At 34.1% G+C, this 23771-nt stretch overlaps 1 protein-coding gene across 1 annotated transcript; it reads left to right on the top strand.

Moving 5' to 3' along the window:
• The first annotated feature begins 549 nt into the window (after positions 1–549).
• LOC132754237 (protocadherin Fat 4-like) lies at positions 550–22920 on the top strand. The gene is made up of 16 exons (XM_060744858.1): positions 550–797; positions 5224–5691; positions 8778–8967; positions 10000–10185; positions 11395–11532; positions 12098–12232; positions 13026–13211; positions 13627–13817; positions 14328–14591; positions 15534–15618; positions 15817–15973; positions 16637–16933; positions 17799–17843; positions 18993–19006; positions 20136–20229; positions 21348–22920. The coding sequence occupies exons 2-16, from the start codon at positions 5617–5619 to the stop codon at positions 21439–21441; spliced, it is 2151 nt and encodes a 716-aa protein (XP_060600841.1). The 5' UTR covers positions 550–797; positions 5224–5616; the 3' UTR covers positions 21442–22920.
• The last annotated feature ends 851 nt before the right edge of the window (positions 22921–23771 follow it).

Genomic DNA, 23771 nt, shown 5'->3' with positions numbered 1-23771 from the left:
CTTGATCCTTTTCGTGCCTTTTGGTTATAAACAATCTGATAAACATTAGTAAAATAAAGAGCAGCAAAAGTTTTGTCCTCTAAACGCTTCCGTAATAATTTACGGAAACGGCGAAGTTGACCGTAATTACTTGGATTCAATACATAAAATAAAGTCTTGTTCAAATTTTTAGAGTATTAAATTTAAGTCATTAACTTGATGAGATTCTGAAATAATCTTGTCCAGCTTCATTTTATAAAACTGTCGTAATCAACTTCGGAGTGATAAAATCAAGGTGATGAAAAGGCAGCCAACTGGAGCCTGGCCAGACTACACGGATGTACATGCTGGTCTGACCGTTTATACAGGTGGTAAACTGTAAATTAATCACTCCCCGTTCAAGCAGGGAAAATGGTTCAAGAAAACCTATAGACATTAAAATACATTAAGATTTAAAAGTACATGACTTTGTACGATTTTGACTGTTTTCAAAAAGTGAAATGTAGCGCGAAAACGTCATTCAAGCCACTGTTATTTATTTACTGTAAGTTCTCATACATACGTACCTACTACACACGATAAATATGCAAATTATATAAATGACCGAAAATCAGTTGATAGATTTTAAACTTTTTCAAATTGAAATTACCGTACAGAGATAAAAGTAAGTGTAAGAAATTTAATTCAGTGAAATGAATATATTCGTTTTCTATTAAGGTAAAGGTGTGCTTTAAAAAAAAATAAGTTTTCGATATATCGAAAGTACATTTCTATGAATAAGTATGGATTTTAGGGAGATATTCACTTAAAACTTAAAGGTAAGATTTTCTTTTATAAACGTATAGTTTCTCACTAATCATAATTTAATAAAAATCCTAAAAGGGGAAATATTCTTTTCTTTTGCCTGTTAAAATAGTGAAATCCAATTTTAAAAATACCGATTATTTTAAAGAAGAAGAAGAAGAAGAAGAAGAACAACAACAACAACAATAAAAGCAACAACAACAACAACCCCTTAAGGTATATATGTATTATATTAATGGACACACACATATATATATATGGATATAACAATTCAATATAAGACTTAAACTACGAATTCTTTTATTTCTAAATATAATCTTTAAATAAAAAAACATGTATGAGTGCTCGTTTCTACATATGGAATGATAAAATTGTTTGCTTATCAAAGCCTTTTTAAATAAATTCAGGGCAACGGAGCTGGGCATTAGGGAAATGGGAACACTGCCTGAATATAAATCCAAGGGTAGCGAGTTCGATCCACTCTTTCTAACTAACATGTGTTTAGAACGAGACCTTAAATAGTATAGTGTCGCGTCAACGTGTTTTATTAAAATAATAATAATAATAATAATAATAATAAATAACAACGTATAACACTGTCCTTCTAAGCATATTTTTTCAATTGGGTAGTCCCGTATTGTTCGAGCCTACACATAAGTAGAGTAGAAGAGTTTGTTCAGATACTATGCCGTTGGCTTCTTAATTTTGATGAACTAATATTCAGAATTCCTTTACATTAAATATACAGTTTAAAACTAAAACAAGACTATTCTATTAAAAAAAAATTTCAGCATAATGCGTTATGCAACATCCTATATTTTAACTATTTAGTGTTTTATTCATAAAAATATTTAAATATCAACACCCACCCATCCACTCAACAAATACGCTACACCCTCTCCGCCCCCCCCCCCCCCCATCCCCAGACCCCAAGACTTTAAGCAGCTAAATAAAACTGTTAACATATATGTCAGATGCATAAAGTTTGTGTTCAAGGTTGATAAGTGTTTCTAAGCAGTGATCATGGGTTCGAGCATTACTGGGACGTTGTTTTCAGATTCCCTGATATAAAATTAATACTGGTCATCCTGGAAGCTTCCTCGGTCATTTCCCAACACATATGCAAAGAACACTACCTTTATCTAATTAATAATTATCTTAAAACTTTGTTAAGCTGATTTTTTATATTTTCTTAGTGTTTTTTCATTAAATACATGTTTATAATCAGGATGGGGTACAAGGTAAAAAATTTCCTCTTCCCTTCTGGATGGATGTCATTTGACAAATGCCTTCAGACCTTGTCACAACAGATTTGTTTACCTGCTAGTATTGTTTTATTATTATAATTTGTAAATGCTTAACTAGTAAAATGTATTTATATGTAAATAGCTTATTTTATATTTGTTCAAACTTTCCTTTGTTTTATATCTTTTTCAAAAAGAACTCATTTTTGTTCTAAACATCGCATGACAATCTCTGTAATATAAGTTTACATTTTATATTATTTACTTTGAATTACTTATTATTTTTCACCAATTAATCGAAAGTGATCACGATTTTGACCAACAGAACTTACTTGGAAAGCATTCTCCTCATTTCTCTCTGATGAGTAAGGCAATTGAAAGTAGGATAATTACTTGTAATCTATTCTAGGTTAAAAGTGTTTCTTATATTTCACTTTATACGGTGACATACGTGGTGTTTTCTCAATATCACAAATGCCAAGAATGCCTTATAGCATTAAAATCTCATCAATTTATTTAAGATAGCCTCTTTATATTTAGTTGATAATTGTGCACCCCAAATGATATTTTGATCACGAAGCTTTGATTCTTAATAGCTTTGCATTGAATGCATTTTGAATGCATTTTGAATTCATTATATAGCTTTTGGGCATTTAATGTGATTCAAAAAAGAGGAATTTAGTAATAAAATTAATTTTTTATTCATTGTTTCCGTACATTTAAAGCCTCTAATGTCTTGGCACTGATTCATCGATATTTTTCTTCACCTTTATTGCCAAATCGATATCTTTTATAAAATGTTTGTCAACAAAATAATACAGGTATATCTATATGGGTAGGTATAATCACGGAAAAGTAAAAACAAATTCAAAAAAGACCGGATAGGACACGATGATAAATTAATGTAGTAAGATATATTAAATCATTTTTTTTTAAACTTTAATGTCAATATACTATCAACGTGGCATGCAAAATTCAATTTAATTTGAAAACACCTATTCAAAACCTGCCCGAATCATATAAAGTGAAGGAGTATAATTTAATACCTCCTTGATTAGTTTATAATATTTGATAAAATAGAAATTTGAATACTGAAGTTAAACTGTTTAGATCTGTAAATAAAATTTTATAAAGGGAATTTTTTTATTCCATAGTGTGTGTTTAGTTACTAGTAGCAAAATTTTATGATGAATTTGGTATAAAAGATGTGTAGAATAAGTGAAGGCACGCTTTTTTGTATATCTGTTCCTTGAGAATGTACCATAGAAATTGAATTTAAGACCAAGATATTATAAAATTGAGTGCTTAATTGAAATAAAAAAAACGCCTTAATTAATGATTAACAAAACGTTTTCATTTTTAAAGACATACTATGCTCATCCTTGAGTAAAATATTTTTTATCAAGGTAATACATTAAAATCTATGAAAATCTTACTGAACATGTGTAATTTGAATCAAAGAAGAATAAATCAAGTATGGGAAGCTGCGTTTCCTGTAACAGGACACGTAAAGTTGTGTTTTTTTTCTTAAAATACTGCCAGTTTTTTTAATGACACTATATTTATATTGTGTCCATTTATATTGTGTAGAATTAAAACATAACATATCTACTTTGTGTGAAGTCAAAACAAGTTTATTTTATATTTACAAATATACTGTATAGCAAAATATCATCATTTTCTATCAAATTTGAACTTAGTTTATCTTGAAGTTGAAAGAAAACAATTAAGATTAAATCTTTTCATTATAAAATTTCAAAACATTTCTAGTAGATTTTTTGTTTTCCGTTTTCTATGTTTGATTTTTATCTGGTCTTTTATTTTCAACAAGGAACGTAACGTTAAGTTGCAAAGCGAACTATTTTTGCTCAGGGCCGCGAAATGTCATTTGGTCACGCATTAAAATTAGTCCCTTGTATTTTCTTATGTAAGTTATGAATGGCAAATCAGTTTGGGGAAAATATGTATATATCTCAATTAAATGTGATTTTTTTTATTATAATAACACTTTACCCCCAAGTAGAACTTTCCTTTTTAAAGAACTGTTTAATGAATAGGCAACTTTCTGTAATTATAAACAGCTTTTACTATCTCCGATTAAGTAATAATTAGTTTTTGAACATGCATTTGATACCCTATTGACGAGCGTTTTATTGTAAAATATTCTATTAAAAAGGGGTATATATACTTTCTTGACATAACAACAATTAAGTAACATTTGAATTCTAAAAATCTTTCAATAGACTGTTGAATAAGGACATTGGGTTTATTAGAAAATGATATATGAAGTGGAATTTTAATTCATTGCATTTAAAAGACAAAGACTTTATAACATTGTAAAATGCTGTTTTCGTGTGTTATTATATGTAAAGAATATTGCAATGAAATTGAAAAGTTTAAACATAAAAGGGGCTATAACTATATAAAAGAGTATAAAACTGAATTAGGATGTCAGAGAAATCAGGACAGGGTTTCGTTTGTGTGTTGGTAAAAATCATACCAAAGTACCATATATGAAAGAAAAATATTTGTATATTTCTGACAAAGCAAAGGGCGCATGCACGAAATCAATAATATTAAAATCTTCTCAAATATTTGTTGAAACGTTTGTAACGTAAATCTGTTTTCTAACATACGTTATGCGCATTACATAATAGAGGCACTATTTTACTATATCTTTCCTCAAAAACATTAATGGGCATAAAACATAAAACATATTAAAACTCTTTCATATACATGTTATGATTTTTTTATAGCAATTCAATGACAGTGTAATGCAATCGCATCATCTCGGCCCTTTCTGTCAAACTTCGGATAAGAGTTGTTATCATTGACAATAGTCGAGATGTTCCGATTGCAGTGAAATGATTGGGAACTATAGAACTGTTCAACTTTTTTTTTCAATATTAAAATAGTGTAACCGGAAGTACAGAGTCCGAACAAAATGCGCAGATGCCGGGTGTCTTTGACTCTATACTGATGGAATAAAAACAACTTATATAGTCATTTCTGCTGCTCACGCATTAGTGGAAAAATAGAATGATGGCATACCATCAATATTTACCATAATTAATCACCATATTTCTACTGCGTAATAAACGCAATAATAGTTTGTTTTTTTCTGCATATTTTGACCATATGCAAATCAGCATGAATCTGGAGAGATGCTGCTTTTACGTTTATTATTCTATTGCAGGTATAATTAGCTAGTAATGTAAGAAAGCAACAACAAATAACAGCCGAACAATATAAGGAACAAACAACAACAAAAAAACAACAGCGGCATCAACAGCGACCAGAACAACAGTTGGTTTAACAACGCAACAGCAACGGAACTAACAACAACGGGATCAATACAAACAACAACTGATTAAAATTATATAACATAAGAAATAACAACAACTGCAAGAGAATTATCAGCAACATCAATTATTACAACAAATATATCAATAAAAGCAACAACAACACCGACGACGACATCGACTACAACAGCAACAATTGTCATAGCAACAAAGTCAACGTGTTAGCTTGATACAATTCAACTTTCGCAAAGTATATAAAGGTCGCCTCTGCTCGGCGGGACACCCCGATGGCAAAATTGGTTGTGTTTTGTTTATTGTCCATTGCTGTTTTTTACCAGCTTCTCTCGATTGCAGAAACAGCGGTAAGTTATATGGCAGTGGCTTATTTCTAATATTAACATTATGTAATACTATGTGAATCTCTACTTTATTTTGAAAATGGAATAGTATAACGTTTGAGCATGAGATTTCAATATTACACCTTCCTTAAACCCATTCCCAAGACATAAAGACATACCAAACACCCAGGTTTCAATTCAAAGCTAAATATTACAATACAAACTTTGATATACCTTCATAAGCTAAACTAATATTATTTTCCTTGTCACGCCCTCCGCCCTAACCTGTCCTAACCAGCCCATTGTACCAAATGCCAGTTCTACACACAAAAAGAGGAACCTAGCATTAGCAGATTAAGACTTCCTAAAGCTTTTTGTTTGTCCAAATTTAGTTTATATTCTAACTGAAAAGTACACATCTAATCAAATTACAGTACAATGAATAGATTAAACGAAAGTATGTCTTAATGGGTGAAAAATTATTCATTCAGAATCCCCGACACCCTAATAAAAATTTGTATGGATATATCAGGTAGTGAAAATACAAAAATAAATATTTCTATTGTGTTACTTTATATATGATATACTCGAAATTGTAACGCCAATATATCTTCTGAACGCGGAGACAATTATACCTAAATCTACGACAGACCGGTGGTGATATTTCAACTTCTTAAATTCTGGGGTTCATCTTCATGAACTCACAATTTCAACTTCATAATTTCACGATTTAAAAATACAGAATTCATAAATTCACGAATTCACGATTTCAGCTTCAATTCACGATTTCAACCTCACAAATTCACGATTTCAACTTCATGAATTCATATTTTGAACTTCGCAATTTAACTTTACGAAGCTGAAGTCGTAAATTTACGAAGTTGAAATCGTGGTTCGTGAATTGATGAAGTTGAAATTATCGTGAATGGATGAAGTCGAAACTGAATTCTTGAAGTTCATATCGTGAATTTGTGAAGTTCAAATCGTGAATTCTGTATGTTGAAAAATTAATTCCGGGAATTAAGATTGTGAATAAACGAAGTCATGAACTTAAAATGTCCCCACCGGTCTTTCGTAGAAATATTAAGACCTCCGGGGGTAATAGATATACTATGCAACAGAAAATAGGAATACAAAACATATTTCAAAATTGTAATTTTATATAAGATATGATAATTTCATCAATCGATCAAAACAGACATTGATTATACGAAAATGAAAGGGAAATACGAGCTATATTTGTATAACAAATTATTATAGCAAACTTGTCTTTTTTGTTAACTATGTTTGAAAAATTTGCTGTCATACATTGACAATTGCTCCTGTGAAAACTAATAGGGGTTAGTTAAATAAGATAAACTCTTTTGAAACCGAATATTCGGCAATGAATTCAATAAATACCATTTAGTATATTGAAACAGAATATTTAGAAGAAAATTCAATAAATATCATTTAGTCTAACTTTAGCAACACCATTCTTTGAATACTGCAAAATACAATAATTTCGCGACATAGTATTCCGCAAATTTGTAAGTTATTTTTTTTATTTATTCTCTTATATTTTAAACCGCGAAACTAAAATCCTGTCAACAGACAAATCCTAACATTTTTTTTGTCGACACATACTCAATATATTTTTCTTCAACACCCTATATCCGTAAAGGTTGCTCGCAAATTTAATATTTTATCCAAGAGAAAGGCAGTCTCTTTGACCAACATTTGCGGGCAAAATATGAAAGTAACAAGTACTGTTTTATAATTATGATAAACCGTGCATTCCATAGAGGTATCTTTACATCCAAGGAAGAGAAAACTCAAAAACTCTAACCCAAAGGCATTCGTTACATACATTCTACACATACATGTAGTTTCTATGGGCAAATAGTGTAACAGTGCATCTTTACGGAATGCCGTTAGGGCCATCGCCTATGAATGTGTTAATCTGAAACGCGATAGTCGATAGTACAATGGTGAAAACACGAAATCACGAAACTACGATGGTGAAAACGCGATCGTACGATGATGAAATCACGACAGCACGATGGTGAAAACGCGATAGTACGATGATGAAAACACGACAGTACGATGATGAAAACGCGATAGTACGATGGTGAAAACGCGATTGTACGATGGTGAAAACGCGATAGTACGATGATGAAAACACGACAGTACGATGATGAAAACGCGAAATCACGAAACTGCGATGGTGAAAACGCGACAGTACGATGGTGAAAACACGATTGTTTATCGCGCTTTCATCATCGTAGTATCGTACTGTCGCGTTTTCATCATCGTACTTTCGCGTTGTCATCATCGTGCTTTCACATTTTCACAATCGTAGTTTCGTGATTTCGCGTTTTCACCATCGTACTATCGACTATCGCGTTTCAGATCAACACATTCATAGGCAATGGCCCTAACGGCATTCCGTACATCTTACCCATTACAAATATGTAACTTAGATAATAATGCGAAATGGGAATTATACGCAACTAAAATAATTATTTTGTTTGCTTTAATTTTGTCAAGCGGTATATCATATGAAATTATATCTTTTTAAGACTTCTAAAATGTACATATATATGAACCGCATGACATTACCTTTAGTCTTAATACTATAAGTCCAGTTAAGAGAAATAATTTTAAGATGATACTGTAGCTACTGAATATATGAGATATATTTCTCTTGACGCCGTGAGTTCGAATCTCATAGGAGGTTTAAAGTGGAAATACACCACTGATTCTGTTAGGATAACTCTTGACATCATTTGTGCATATAGGGTCTCCCGGAGTCTTCTTGTACCAATAAGGATCAATAATGATCGTAAAGCCGTTTAAATCACGACATTGACTGTGCATTGCAATTAAGGATAACGGAACGTAGTGAATCGTTAAACATCGGGTAATGTCGTATAGAATCGTAATGACCCGAACCTCTGTCGCTTTCTTTCGATAGTTTTCGGATATCTATTTTGAGTATATTTGTTGTCATGTATGAAGGTGTTTCCCACTGTGACATCATTATGTGATAAGATAGCAATATGTCGTCCTGAATGCCAGTTCATTAGGGTCCGTAATCCTTAAAATAATATCGGTTTCTATTATTCTAGCGCCCCACATTTACTGGCCTGCCAACCCAGTTGAAGGTAGGGGAATCGGAGACGGGGGAAAGACTGCTTTACACTTTCTCAATAGTTGATCCAGAAGCAAATAACTTCACGTGTGTTTTAGATATTGTTGGCACACCGGGGGCAGCCAACGAAGACGAATTCAAACTAAAATATAATACAGAACAAAGTAGTAAGTATGTTTTATCAAAAAACACTCTGTATCTTTGAGCTGAATTTGTGCAATGGGTTTGCCCTTTTCAATTTGAACAGCATCCTCGGTTACCCATGTTCTCGTTACGTATACAAACACTTCATCCGCACGTAGGTTAGCGAAATCAGCACGTAGGTTAGCGAAATCAGCACGTACTCAGCGAAATCAGCACGTAGGTCAGCGAAATCAGTACCCATGGGTTCCGACGATGTTGGAACAGTCCATTCGGGTTTTAAAGATTTTAATAACAGCATACAAACTTTGAGCTACCAAACGCATAGAATATAATAGAAATAGGAGTCAATATTTGCTTAGACTCTATATGTATACAAATAAATACATATCAAAATTAGATATACAACTGTTGTGAACTCTATCTACATTAATTTTGACAAGGTCCCCTGTGTCAACGTCATGACATAAATTTGCAATTGGAACATCTCGGCTATTAGACGGAAAGGACCGAAGTTGACGGAAAGGACCGAGGAACTGTTAAATTTTTCCCAGATACGACATGAAAAAGGCATTTGTAACTGTAACCAACATGATTAATAACAGATAATGATATATATCATTGAAATTGTTCAGATTATCAGATATAATATTTGAATATTATAGAGTAAAGGAGGCAGATCGAGTACATGTATACATTTTCATCATAGCCTTCACTTTCATTGCCTAGATCTATCAATCCATCAATCGATCAATCAATCAATCAATCAATCATCCAATCAATCAATTAACCAACGATCCAACCAACGAACCAACCAACGAACCAACCAACCAATCAATCAATCAATTAAGCAAGCAAGCAAGCAATAGTCCTAGTTAATATAAAAGAACCTTCAGTAGCGTCTCCAGATAGGATAACGGAAATAGGTGGAGCATTTAAACGCGAAAAAACTGTATGAAAAATAAAATTGCTCATGATTAAAGGCATGTAATACCATCCAGCGATTTCATTGTTTGAAAATCAAGAAAATGTTCTATTTTGATATCATTTAATTTTAGAGTATCAGTTGTGGACAAACTCCGTACCTCCTAGAACTGCTTTTGACACGGCCACCACAAACAGTTACCGGTGCACTGTCACGTGTACAGATTCAAATGGTGAAGTTAGCACGGGGAATAATTACATCGATCTTGTTTTGGAGGACAACACACAAACTACAGTAAACAATGTGGAGGGCGATTCAAGTAAGTTCTCGACTTTAAGGTTTACTGAGTTACCTGGATGTATGATGCATTTTATTCGAACACGCTTCCCTCTGTTCCTCATACTTTGATTCAGTCGCTTTTAATGAAATTTGTTCTTTTCCATAATTTATTTTAAATTTATTTCTTGTAAAACCTGATATAATCTATTCTACATATTAAAAGCGAACATATTCTATGCATCATAGAGTATATACATGCATATTCAACGCAAATACACTCTATTCCACATAAAGTACATATTTACGGCTAATATAACCAATTTCACACTTAGTACAAATTGAAGCGAATAAACTCTATTCCACCCATCACTCATTTACTCTATTCCAGTTTAAGTATGTAGTATGTAGGGAGACACAGGCAAAATTTTCATTTCTTAGTTTTGAAATTTTCATTCATTATTCTGTAAATGTCCTCAAAATGAATACACTAAACAGTCAAAGGAACAAAACTTTTCTCCATATAAAGAATAAAATGGTGTTTTCCTAACTTGACCCGCGTGGGTCAGGTTAGAGGGCTAAAATTTCACAATAGTTGTCACTCTGTACTCTGGAAACGTTAAAAAACATGTCAAATCAATAACTTAGACTTGTTTCAATCATACAATATCCACAATATTTGTTATTGTAACTTCCAGGGTTTGTTCAAATCGCATGACTTGTTTTTAAACTATTCGGTGATTCTGTTCGTGTCAAAATTTCGTTCAACATATATAGATATATTTAAACTTCAAACCCAAAATATATAGAATTTATACAGAAATTCATGTTGGGACTTTAAGAAATGTTATTTTAGGGTGATTTGAGTACAGAAAATCATTTTTATATTTTTGCCATTATTTTGCCTGAGTATCCCTTTAAGTACATATTTACAGCTTATATACTCTATTCTATATATAGTGCATAATAAAAGCGAATATACTCTACCAACATATAATACATATTAGATTAAAAGCAAATATACTCTTTTTATCATAGAGTATGTATTTAAAGCTGAGGTATTACTTTTGCATAATAAATACAAATTTAAAACTTATATACCGTATTCCACTTGTAGAGTACAAATTTGTAAACATTCTTTTTCCCAAGGTAGCCTTACAGTTTTTTAAGCCAGTATACTCAATTCAAGATAAAAATACATTTTTATGCAAATCAGTCTTTGAGACGACTTTACAAGTATTGTGTATTTTAGACGACCTAACATTAAGTGCTTTGGCAACTGTGTCGGGACAAATTGTGAAAACGGTCAGCGCGACGTCAGCCAATCCTGTCAAGTTCTCGATGACCAGTGACCCGTCTTTCTCGCCAGAGTTTTTTGTTATCAACAACAGTAAGTAATGTTTTTTGTTGTTTTTTTTGTTGTTTGTGGTTGTTGTTTTTTTCCCCTGATTGGTAACAAAAAAAGCCTTCGCCACATGAAAAGAACGAGGCTAAACATGCTTACCCGTAACAGTCAGACCAGGGGCTCACACACTGTTTGATTTTTTTAAAAAAAAATTCAATGTTGCAATCCCAATCTTTTAATGGACTATTCAAAGTTGTAGACAGGACAAGTTCATAATAAAAATCATAAAGTTTAAAAGCTAAGAAAGAGCCGTCCGGTTTGCTTCATGGGTAAGGCGTTGAATTGTGAATAGGCGACCCTAGGTTCCTTTCCCTATCAACTTTCGTTGTGGTCATGAAATCGTTTCTTTCTGTACCTCTGCACTGGCATATATAGAAATTACCACCTCCGTGCGAAAGTGAAGGCAGATAGTACTGGTTTACTGCTTGCCAGCTTGCCCAGGAACGATGCAGTATTTGAAAATGTGCTCTGGTAAATTTAATGTTTGCCGTGACACGGAGTAAAATTATCACTTCCCGCACGGGCTAATTAAGATTTTATTCGGTTTAAGGTACTGGTGAAATTAAGACGAACAGGGACCTGAAATTTTTGGATACAGCTGACACAACAGTTTATCTAACAATTACCGCGACAGATTCGGTAAATCAAATACAAACATACTCTGTACAGACCGTTCATTTCAATAGTAAGTATTTAATTTTGTAATGAAGATCTTTGTACTTTAGTAGAATTGATATTTTTGAACCTCCGTGGATGATTGATGAAATGCCCCAAGATCTTGAATCATTTGTACTCTTCCACTCAAATTGCAAATTTCGATTGTTAGGAAATAATACCGCTAGTTAAAGGCACATTGTGTCTCAGAAATGAATAAATGTTTACTTCTTTATAAAGGGCATTTATGAGTAAAACAGCATTATATTAATGGTTTTAAAATTATAAATAGCTGCTTGTAACCTCGCAAAAGTAGCGCTAAATGTGAAATATGTTTTCTTAACAGTAGGAAAATGTAATCAAACTGGTATTTTTTCTTCCATACCATAAACTAAATCGCTATAACTGAAGCAAAACAAGCTTAGATGAGTAAGGTCGATGAGTAACTTTTTATTAACCATAAAAGTACATCAAAATCGAAAAAAAAAAGGTTTCAAGAGATAAAAAATAATCGCATTTATTGGGCATAATGGGCTTTTAACAATTGTTTTGACAATGACTCAACTCAGTTGGTAAGTCTGAAAGTGTGGTTATTGTGCGTTTTCCACTAATCAAATAACGTTGATGTAACGTTAGTACGTGTACGAGAGGATTGAGGAACGAAGACAGGAAATACCAGAAATCAGTCACAAAATAAAACAGAAACAGAATTTGCATTGACGAAATTAACTACAATATTCTGAAAAATAACATACAGTATATTACTGTATTATGCAAAGAAAAACCGATCTATGCTATTTTTGCTGACCCTTTCTTGCTCATAGATCAAAACACGCTGGCTTCCGCTATCAACATGTACACCCCACTACAGCTGGCCGAGTTGGAGACCTTACCCGCAGGGGAAGTTTTGTTTACTCTCGACGTTGCCGACCCGGACTCATCTCAGTCCCACAGTTACAGGTACACGTGCACTCCTACTGCTGGCGAAGATATTTTTGAGCTGGACGTCAGTAAGTGACAAGTTATTTTTATTTCATTTTTTCTTGTGTCATAGTTTGGGGACCTTTCTCTTGAAAATGTGTCAGAAATAAATCGTATACATAAACATGCACAGTGCGTTAACTGGAGTGCAGGTATTAGGTACCCATACTCCAGAGCATGACCATTGATTGGTTCAAATTTTCTAAGGTTTACTTATTTGTCGACATAGAAAGGGATGGCTATAGACATATCATATATCATATTCAGGCTCACCCTCGTACAACTCAGATAGCCTCCAGTTTCGGGGCTCTTTCTATTACATGTACTTATTTCAAGAAAACTTGATAAACGGAATGTAAAAGCAGACGGCGTATTAGCAGACGACAATTTTCGCAGCATACAAAACAATATTCATTTAAACACTATATTCTGTCATTTTTTCAGACGGTAATTTCAAAATTGCTGCCGGTCAAACGATGGACTATGAAAGTATATCATTCTTAAATTGTTCTTTCTACATTGACGATGGCGTGGAGGAAAGTGGACCTTTTATTCTAGAACTGACCGTCGTTAATGACAACGAGGTTCCGGTCTTTAGTGACACCATGTATTTTGTCACAACTTCAGAAGGAGCGGTACGTACATGTACATTTTTTATAAATATGAATTTGAACATATTTGTTGTTGACAGTTGCACAGGCAACCACTGGAATATTTCTCTTCCAAAAAAGCTTTCACTTAGGTCCTTAGTTATAAATGTAGGCCATTTCACTATGCATTCACTCTAAAATTCACAGACAGACTCAGGTAACTTCAAAGTGTTGTCACTGTTGAAACTTTATATACAGGTAATCGCTTTCTTAAGAGACTACCCACTGGTTGAAATTAAAGCCAATGACCTGTCCACTATATAGCATTTTCTGTAACATTTTCAAATGAAGGATATATAGTTACAGTCATGTAGTTGCATGAATAATGATGACAATAATAACAATGATGTCAATAATAATGATGATAAAGATTATGATAATAATAATAATGATACTGATAATAACAATACCACATGTCGTGTTAATAAGTGTTTTAGGGTTGATGTAGAGTTTATTTGCGTAGCTATATGTTGTTGTTTTGTTTTGTTTTTTCAGAAAGGAAGTATATCTTTCGACCCGGGTTTAACGTGTACTGATCCAGATAGCGGTGACTCAGTGACCTATGACCTTCACCCTTCCAATTTTAGTGACAGGTTTTGGGTCGATTCAACAACCGGCGTTTTCACGTTCAATACCGACTATGACGTAGACAACAGCAATATGCCGTCGTCAGTCGTCATGACCGTGAACTGTATAGATTCTGGTCACATTGATGGAGTATCATTGACTGGAACAGCCCAAGTTACCGTAACAATTGAAGTGAGTAGCCTTAGCAGAAATTGGAACTATCCTTAGAAAATGCTGAATAAATAATGCATTTATTTGATAAATCCGTACCGATGTTACTTCTAAGCTTTTCATATTAGGTATTGATATAACGCATTGGCCATTTTTATGTCAAGGACATTCCACTAATACAGTTAGAAATAAAGATGTCCGAGCTTACAAACGCTACAAATTGTATCATTAGAAAAATAAAGAAAACTGATACACACAATTGTTTGGACAGGAACCTAGTACAATGTATATTTATGTAATTTTAACAAACTTTTCAACGTACAATGCGTGTCAACGGTGTAAAATCAAAATATAAAATTAGTCTTACAATTTTGTAAAGTATCTTACACGATTTGTTATTTTACATAGAATTTAACAAATACACTTTGAAAAGGACAGGGCAAAATGGATCGGTCGAACAACAGATTTACTCTCTTCGATCGAACACACCACCTGGTCCGGGCAAAACCTTATATAACATAATTATACTGTTCTACCTCGAACACTGATAACTCGAACTCTCGAACCTGATCTTCGTTCCATTCGACAGACATGTAGTGAAAAAAAAACACAAAACGGGTCGGTCACAAAAAGACCATTATATATCTTTATAAATCTGGTTTGAAATTTAAGATATAAACAACTATAAAAAATCACTCATTGCTTACTGAAATCAAAGTCATGTGATGAACGTATATAAGAGATCATGGGTTCGAGCCTAATCATGGTTCTTCATATGACACCAGTCCTAGTTGGTTCTATAGGAAGCGGACTCGCAAGTGATTAATATAAGTTGCAAGAAACTTGTTTCGCAATCGGGCTTAAAACCAACTGTTTAATTGTATCAACGCTATTTATGTAATTAATGATAATAGGTTTAAAGAATCTAAATCAAGAAAAGTTTTTTTATCATTTTTTACACAGGATGTAAACGACAATGAGCCCATTTTCTCATCTCCGACGTATACAATAGCTGTTGACCAGACTATAGCACCAGGATCCATCATAGGTAACTCTCTTGTCAAAATTGTTAGTAATGAATGCTCTAAAAAATATGACGTATGACGTAACATATAATATTAAGACGTCTCATCAGCTAAAATTCTTACTAACTCTTTTATAGTATTAGTTTAATATTTGTTTAACATCAGCGTAATTAAAATGAAATCTGCCAATAATTTCACATAATCTATTATGTCATATACAGGAACAATAACGCCATCTGACGCCGATAGCACAACAAACGCCGATCTGACGTGTTCTCACGTAGCATCGACATCGTTCAGTGCTTATTACACCGTCGGTGCCGACTGCAATGTTTATCTGGCAAAAACGATAGATTTCTCAAGCGGGACGCACACGAGGTAAGTCACCATATTGGTTTAGATGAGACAACTAGTGGGTAAGCCATTATTATAGGATAAAATTTAAGCATTAAACCCATCCGTTAAACAGCGAAGAAATTTATTTTCTGCAATCTGCCTTCAATGAAATAACCAAGTTTTTCTTTCTTTTTATTTTGAACGGGTTTTACGTCGCACAAAAAAATGTCCAGCTTTACTGGTGGAATTAGATCTCAGTGGATCTTCTATACATTGCTTCGGGCACAAAAGGGCATCTGATAACTGAAAAGAACCACCGACGTTCCGTGAGTTAGCTGGATAGCTTCCTCATATGAAACCAAAGTGCCGGTCGGAATTCGAACCCACAGCGACCCGGTGCTTGCAAACAATGTATGGAAAGGTCTTATTCCACCAGTAAAGCTTGAAAGTCGCGAAATGACTTAGACTATGTTTGTGAAATACAAGTATATTGATTACAAAATTTAATGCCTTGTTCGGCGGTGTTGGACAATGGAACAAATTTGCAACAACGTTTGATGAGAAATTCAAGGTCGACTTAAGAACATGCTTGTAATTAGCTCCGCAAACGAAATACCATTGTAAAGTTAGCTTGTAAGTTGTTATTTCTTTGCTTACTCAAATTTTCTTTAAAATACAATGTACTTTAACAAAATGTTTTTCAAGTTTCCTCGCTTACGCTGTTGACGATGGCACTCCCCAGAAAACAGGAACTACCGCGCTCGATATCGTATATCAGGAAGTCGCTACAACAACAACTTCAACGACAACAACAACAGAAAAGTTCAATTTTTTCGACGAGGAAGTAAACATAGCACTGTTCTGTCTAGCGTTACTCATGGGTCTTGCACTCCTGGGCTTGCTCTTGTATTTATGCCTCAGATTGTGCTGTGGTGGGGTCTGTGGCGGTGGCGGCATGTGTGGCAACATGTGTGATTGTGGGTACCGGAACCGTGGCAGAAGGTAACAATAATGATTTTATCCCACAATGCACCAATCAGTTGTAAACAAACACCCTCTTTGGACAGAGAGTGTGATAGTAGTGGTATTCTGCTAAATCTGTACCTTCTGGTAAGACCTGATCAATGCCGTGGTTTTGGTTTTGCGCCAAAATATCGAAGGTTATGTCAAACTCTTTAGTTTATAGTGCATGGATATGGCGGGAATTCTTTTCACGTGACTGTTCCCACCAGACGGACCTATTCCCGGGGAATTCGTTATTCAAAGGTCAAACTCCTCACTTTTTCTATGGGAATGGGGCCAGTGTTACAAGTTACTGGTGGTGCATAATGCAAAGTTTCCTTGTTTTTTTTAATCCATATTGTGTTAGAATTATGTAAGATTGCAATCAACTGTCTTAAGTTCGAAATATTGCACATAATCTGTATAGCTTCTTCATCGAGCATCGTCATGGATGCTAAGCTGAGCAGAGTATCGATATTTGAATAATGATACGTAAACCTTTAGTTCTCTGATAGATGTTTCAGACCATTTACATGAGGGGTTCGAAGAGATTCCTACTATTATTTTGGTAATCTTGATGCAAAATGTTTCTCTTTGGAAATGTTTAACTCATTTAAAAGGGCAATTTATACCAAATAAATGCCCACTGTTCCATATCAATCAAGTTGCTACGTCAAAATACGTTGTTGTACAGGAGACTCGAACTGTCAGACTTTGCTTAGCCATACAAGTGGCCATACAGACGGCACCTGTGGATGTTGAATCCATAACCCAGAGAAAAAAATAATAGAAGAGTACAGTATGTAGTTTATTTCAATTTCTATCGAAATTTATTCTTAATATGGGATTTGTTTTCATTATACAGAATGCCGCAAAGACAGAAACGTAGGGTTGTTACACCGGAATACGAGTATGTATAATTTTATATATTTAAAAGAGGAGTTTCAAGGGACTTCACTGAGTTTTTTTGGGGGGTGGGGGGGGGCAAAAACAGGATTGGAAATATTTATTCGAAATTAATGCTCAATTAATTGTAGAGACCAATAACTTGTGTACAAAATTTCAGATCATTTGCTCACTTCGTTTGTTCGGAAAAAATCATCCTAGTTTTGAAAGCTTAAACCCAAAAACGAAAAGTTTTTCATTCAAATCGGACTCAGAATATTAAAAAAGATAGCAATTTCGCTTTATTTTCGAGTATATTTCTTAATTATCTTGTGTATATCTTTCTTGTGTATCTTTGTTTCGGTGCAAATTGATCTATATAAGAAAGTAAAAATTGTTTTAGATGTCAGGGCAGTTCCTGTAACTTTCTTACCTGATTGCCGATATATTGCTACAATATGATGTGGTGTCATAAAGTGTTGATCAACCGTGATGCTTTTAAATATTTTAGAAAACTATTTTTGCTACAGGTATTTTAAAAGTAAGGTATAAAAGCATTTATGATATTACTGTTACAAGTTTTGTGTTCCTTACAAGTCACGTTGACCCTGTAAAGGTTGCATTACGACTTTCCACCAGTCTAATGGTAGAGGAAGACCTTCGGTGCCCTTCGTTCACCTACTTATTCCATGTATGTATTGGCACCTAAGTTAAAACTTAAAACACAAACCGTCTGCAAGCTAGTTGGAAGTCTTTGGCACCTAAGTTAAAACTTAAAACCCAAACCGTCTGCAAGCTAGTTGGAAATCTTCCTAAGATATAAGAATGTCTCCAGATATAAGAATGTCTCCGCTAAGTTTCGAACATACAGTGATGATTAGCAAGTGTTTCGAAGTCAGCGACCTTAACCACATGAGCCATAGTGCCCCTTGTTCGGATTTCGGTATGTAGTAACGACACGAAGAGAGTTCTGTGATAAAACATGAACGACATACCAAAGGATCTCTCGTTATTAAATATTTAAAAAACAGTGCCATAGAGATCATGTTATATACAGAAAAAATAATTACAATATAAAAATGAAACTACTGTAATTATACTCACTTGTTTGTCTTACTATCATAGGCTTAGTGCATTGCCGTCTGTTATTTTATAATTATTTTCTATGTTTCAGACATCGACCTCCTAGTAAGTATAATTCATATTCAACCTTGTTCTTAATTGTAAACGAAATAAGTTCACACCGACACAATGTAAGTCATATTGCGGGATTTGCAGCCATTTTAAAGAACGGCCCCAGATGGCGCTGCTACTTATATTTTTCCGACAGACCGACCATCCCTTACCTAACTGGTTGGATTCTTTGCGTAACATAATTCATCTTTCCTAATCACTTTCATGGCAACAGGCGAAATTATTTCGCTTTATCTTTTTTTCTTCTTTAAGCCATATTGTGTTAGAATTTATAACTGTATTTTATTGCTCTTGGTAATATGACATTTATTCGTTAAATAAACAGTTTAAAATTATTATAATTATCATCGTAATAATAATAATTATTATTTTAATAAGCATAATAATAATGATAATAATAATAATTATTATTTATATTATTATTATTATTATTATTTAAAAGTCAAGCAAAAGAACCGAATTTGCCGAATTATCACGAACCAATAGTGGATGTAATATCTTAGAATATTGTAGCATTACATGTTATTATTTGTATAGCCGCCTCCGTGGTCGAGGGGTTAGAGTCGATGACTTTTAATCCAGTTACCTCTCTGGCGTGGGTTCGATCCCCGGGAGATGCTTTGGTAGTTTAGCGCGGAGGAAGGTAGTTTAGTACTGGTGTACTCTCCAGGAACGATGGTTAGGAAACTACCCGCCTATATGACTGAAATACTGTTGGAAAAAGGCGTAAAATGAAACAAACAAACAAACGTATACTAAATACACAAATGAGCCGTATCAGGACAAAACCAACATAATGGGTTTGCGACCAGCATTGATCCAGGCCAGCATGCGCATCCGCGCAGTCTGATCAGGATCCATGCTGTTCGGTATCAGTTTCTATACTTGTAATAGAGTTGGTAAGCAAACAGTGTGGATCCTGATCAGACTGCGCGGATGCGCAGGCTGATCTGGATCCATGCTGATCGAAAACCCATTATGTTGGTTTTGTCATGACGCGGCTCAAATCTAAAAGAGACCATCTGTCAACACACACACTTATTTTCTAACGTTTGGGAAAATGTTCACGTGTTTAAATTCATACATGTAATCTTTAAGGAACATATTTATGGACTGTTTACAGGGAAAATAGTTGAGGAACCACCTAGGCAGATAATTACGGAAAAACGAGTACCAGTCGTACATCGGACCCTGGCTCCGCCACGGTACGGCGGATTGTAAGTATAAGCGTTTAATAGTTCGTTAAATGTCGGCCAACTTCGTAAGTTTCCGTGATTTATATTTACTTTTAAAGAAGTCTGAGGGCTCAGGCCTCAACAGACGGTAGGATTTAGCTGTACAGCACTAATTAGAGATAAGATGTACAATTTTCAAAGCTATACAACACTTGCATTCAGACGGTAATTCTATACTGTAAGAATCTTCTGAGGTTTCCCCTAAAAAGGATCCCTTTACTTTGATCCTTTACATACTTTACTCACTTAATACTTTTTTTCACCATGAGTAATGATTAAAACACCTCCATTTAAAAAAAAAATATATATATATTTTTTTAAATGTGAAGCCTGACCGAGACTCAAACCTGGGACCCTCGGAATACCGTACTGCGGCTCTACTGACTAAGCTATGTGGCCGCCTACAAACTACCTCCCTAATTCATGTTATTAGAGAACATCTCAATACCGTGACATAATCATTTTCGGAATAATTTGGGATTCGAACACAACACAACTTTGGGTCTCCTGAAGAGTTTTTCAACATCATTTTTACCCCATCTTACTACTATGTTTACCTTTTAGCCCTAATTGTTCTGGAATTTCATTCATAACATCCATTATCAGGAGATAATTTGCTTATCTGTTACTTGTCATTGTGGGAGGTCTGTAAAAATCGGTACGACAAGATTTTCAAAATAGAACATGTCCTATCCCTTACATCTCGACATAAGGTTTCCGAAATCAAGAAATAGTAGCCTTCACACATTAAGATTTGTCTGTACATCTTAGTTTTAATTGGTGTTGTACTTCAAAATCCTACCGTCTGTTGAGGCCTTAAGTCACATCGACGCTTAATTGATTTTTCTCAAGTACGGAAAATAACGAAATATTCCGAAGATATGCAATATGTATAACCTTTTGGATAACTATGAAATAAATTTTTAAGTTACCTTTTAAATTTCTCAAGAGATCAGGTCAAATTGGTCAACTTTGTTTGTGTGTAAACGGAAAAACAATATTTCTTTAAATAAAACAAAAAATTGACATAAAAGCATATAAATATTATGTAATAATGTAGATGATAAAATGTTTACTTTATATTTTTCTGTTTCATTCAGTCGGCAAATGGGATATCCTATTGTGAGGTCAGCCCCGTCGATGCCTCCTCGACCATTTCAGACTGGTGCCCTACCACCGGGATACTTCCCATGACGAACTACTTTGACATTCATTCTGCAATACAAAATAATGTTTCATTCTTACCACGTCGTTAATTTACGAATCATCCTGTGTCACGTACGGACAGACGGACACAAATAAATGTACAGTACATGAAATGTAAAGTGAAATCATCGCACTCATTTAAAAGTGAGATGAAGAACTGTGATAGTTTTAAAGCTTTTGTTATTAATGTTAGTTTTATCTTTAAAATTGTTGTTATCATTGTTTTTTTAACCACCCAATCATTATCATCATCGTCATCATCATCATCATCATCATCAACAACAACAACTATCTAATATCGCTAAATTAAGAAGCTGTGGTGAATAACTCGAACCGTCAAAGGTGCGAATCTTTATATTACCCCGAGTTAACTCTAGATCCAGAATGAAGAATGTACAAAGACATAAATGTTTAGTACGATGTTATTGCAATTATTTTTCCAAACTAAAATTCTTCTGGTTTCTGCAATTGTTTGTACAATTTACAATGCTGTCAAAGATTAAAGGTGGGGCTGTATTATAATAGATATAAGTAAATTCGGTGGTTCCACTCGGGTTCCCGCTCGCGCATGACATGACCTAAGAAGAGGCGCACCAGTAAGGGACCCTGAACCAGCCGCCGTTATAACTTTATAACGCCGATTTAACCGATTTAACTACAGTGTTGGGGCGCTACCCCTGCCTGCTTGCAGAAATCATGATCACAAAGGAGAAAATATGGGGTTTTTTTGCCGATTCTTACAATTTTCATAACCATCTTATACATCTCGGCGTGAAGAGGTGAATTTGACGTTTTTTAGTTCAAATCGTTTAGTGAAAAGCGGCTTTTCCGGTATTTACCGGATTTACGGCATTTAGTGTGGTTTTCCAGCACTTTTTTAGTTTCATTCGTATCTTAAAGCAACAAAAACCTAACCTCTCCAGGAAAAAGAACTCTAGAAAATGAGTTTAAATATTTTGTCTGAAATGATTTTATTTTATTCCATTATTGATGTAATATCATAATTCAAATCATCTTTATGTGCTCATTGGTTTCTTTAAGGTCCATTATGCCTCAGAAATGCTTTTGTTTTTATTTCTCAAAACCTTATACTATTATACTATCCAAAAAGTTTTTTTATTGGACAATTACCTAAACCATCTGGTTTTTTTGGCAATTAGTAAAGATTGTATTTTGTATGTCAAAATACAAATATTTTACTACTTTTATGATAAATTAGTTCACATTGATCGCTACTTTGTTCAGGTAACACACACCTAACATTTCTGTTGCACCATTATTTAAATATCATGAAATTGATGTTTGCTCTTTCTAAAGAAAAAAAACGGAGTTATTTGTTTCTGAGGCATCATGGGCCTTTAAATTGTTAATTATTATTGTACCTCGTCATACTCCGCATTTTTTCGTTTTATATATAGAAATAAATTTGGAAGAATATGTTTTTGATATTTTAAATAAAGCAAATCATATCAAAATGTTTCAAAGTTTAAGTTTTTTCAACCCAGAATGAATATGAGCTCCTCAGAAACTGTTCCATGGAGTACTCCATGCTACTTAACGTACCAACAAGATAGTCGGTGATACCACTGCCTTTGAATCATATGCCCCTCATCACCGCCTAAGTTCAAAACCTAACAAGAACTTGAATTCTTGTATGTAAGAAAGTTAATGCATAAGTTCATTGGCCAAAGGCCGGTTTCAAATATCCACCCATACCACGGAGGATCACAATTCTTCCTTCACATGTAAAGTGATAACATGACAAACAGGTTTATGTGTTCCAAGAAAACAAGTCAATAAATTTGAGCCGCGTCACGACAAAACCAGCGTAAGGCATCCGCGTCCGCGCAGTCTGATCAGGATTCATGCTGTTCGCTTAAAAACCTTATGAGAAGTAGAGGAACTGATGGCGAACAGAATGGATCCTAATTAGACTGCGCGGATGCGCAGGCTAGTCTGGATCCATGCTGGTCGCAAACGCATAACGTTGGTTTTGTCCTGACGTGGCTCATTTATAGATGGGAAATGGCGAATTTAAAGTGATAATGAAGAGGATCTTAAGAAAGTTCTGTGTCACTCCCAGTATACAAAAATTGTGATTAGATTTATACACATCCTTTTATTTTCGTCCGTTTGCGACTGGTAAAGGTTGATGAATTCTCACGCTGTAGGTTCGAGCCGAATAAGTGTCGTCTGGTTCTTATTGCTTAAACATTATCTATAAAATCTCAATTGTAAAGAAGCATATTTAAACCATTTTGGAATCCTTTCAATTAAACGAATTTTGGTCTGTTCTTTTATTCAAAAGAGATAGACAC

The sequence above is a fragment of the Ruditapes philippinarum genome, unplaced genomic scaffold, assembly GCF_026571515.1.
Source record: "Ruditapes philippinarum isolate M1 unplaced genomic scaffold, ASM2657151v2 ctg2278_1_1_1_1, whole genome shotgun sequence".
In the NCBI taxonomy this organism is placed as follows: Eukaryota; Metazoa; Mollusca; class Bivalvia; order Venerida; family Veneridae; genus Ruditapes; species Ruditapes philippinarum.
This window is presented reverse-complemented; position numbering and strand designations above follow the sequence as displayed.

Excerpts from the sequence above, each read along its gene's own strand:
- LOC132754237 (XM_060744858.1), top strand. The coding sequence starts at position 5,617 with ATGGCAAAATTGGTTGTGTTTTGTTTATTGTCCATTGCTGTTTTTTAC. Across the intron at positions 8,968-9,999 it reads ATATAATACAGAACAAAGTA|AGTATCAGTTGTGGACAAAC; the intron begins GTAAGTATGTTT and ends ATTTAATTTTAG. Across the intron at positions 10,186-11,394 it reads CAATGTGGAGGGCGATTCAA|ACGACCTAACATTAAGTGCT; the intron begins GTAAGTTCTCGA and ends TGTGTATTTTAG.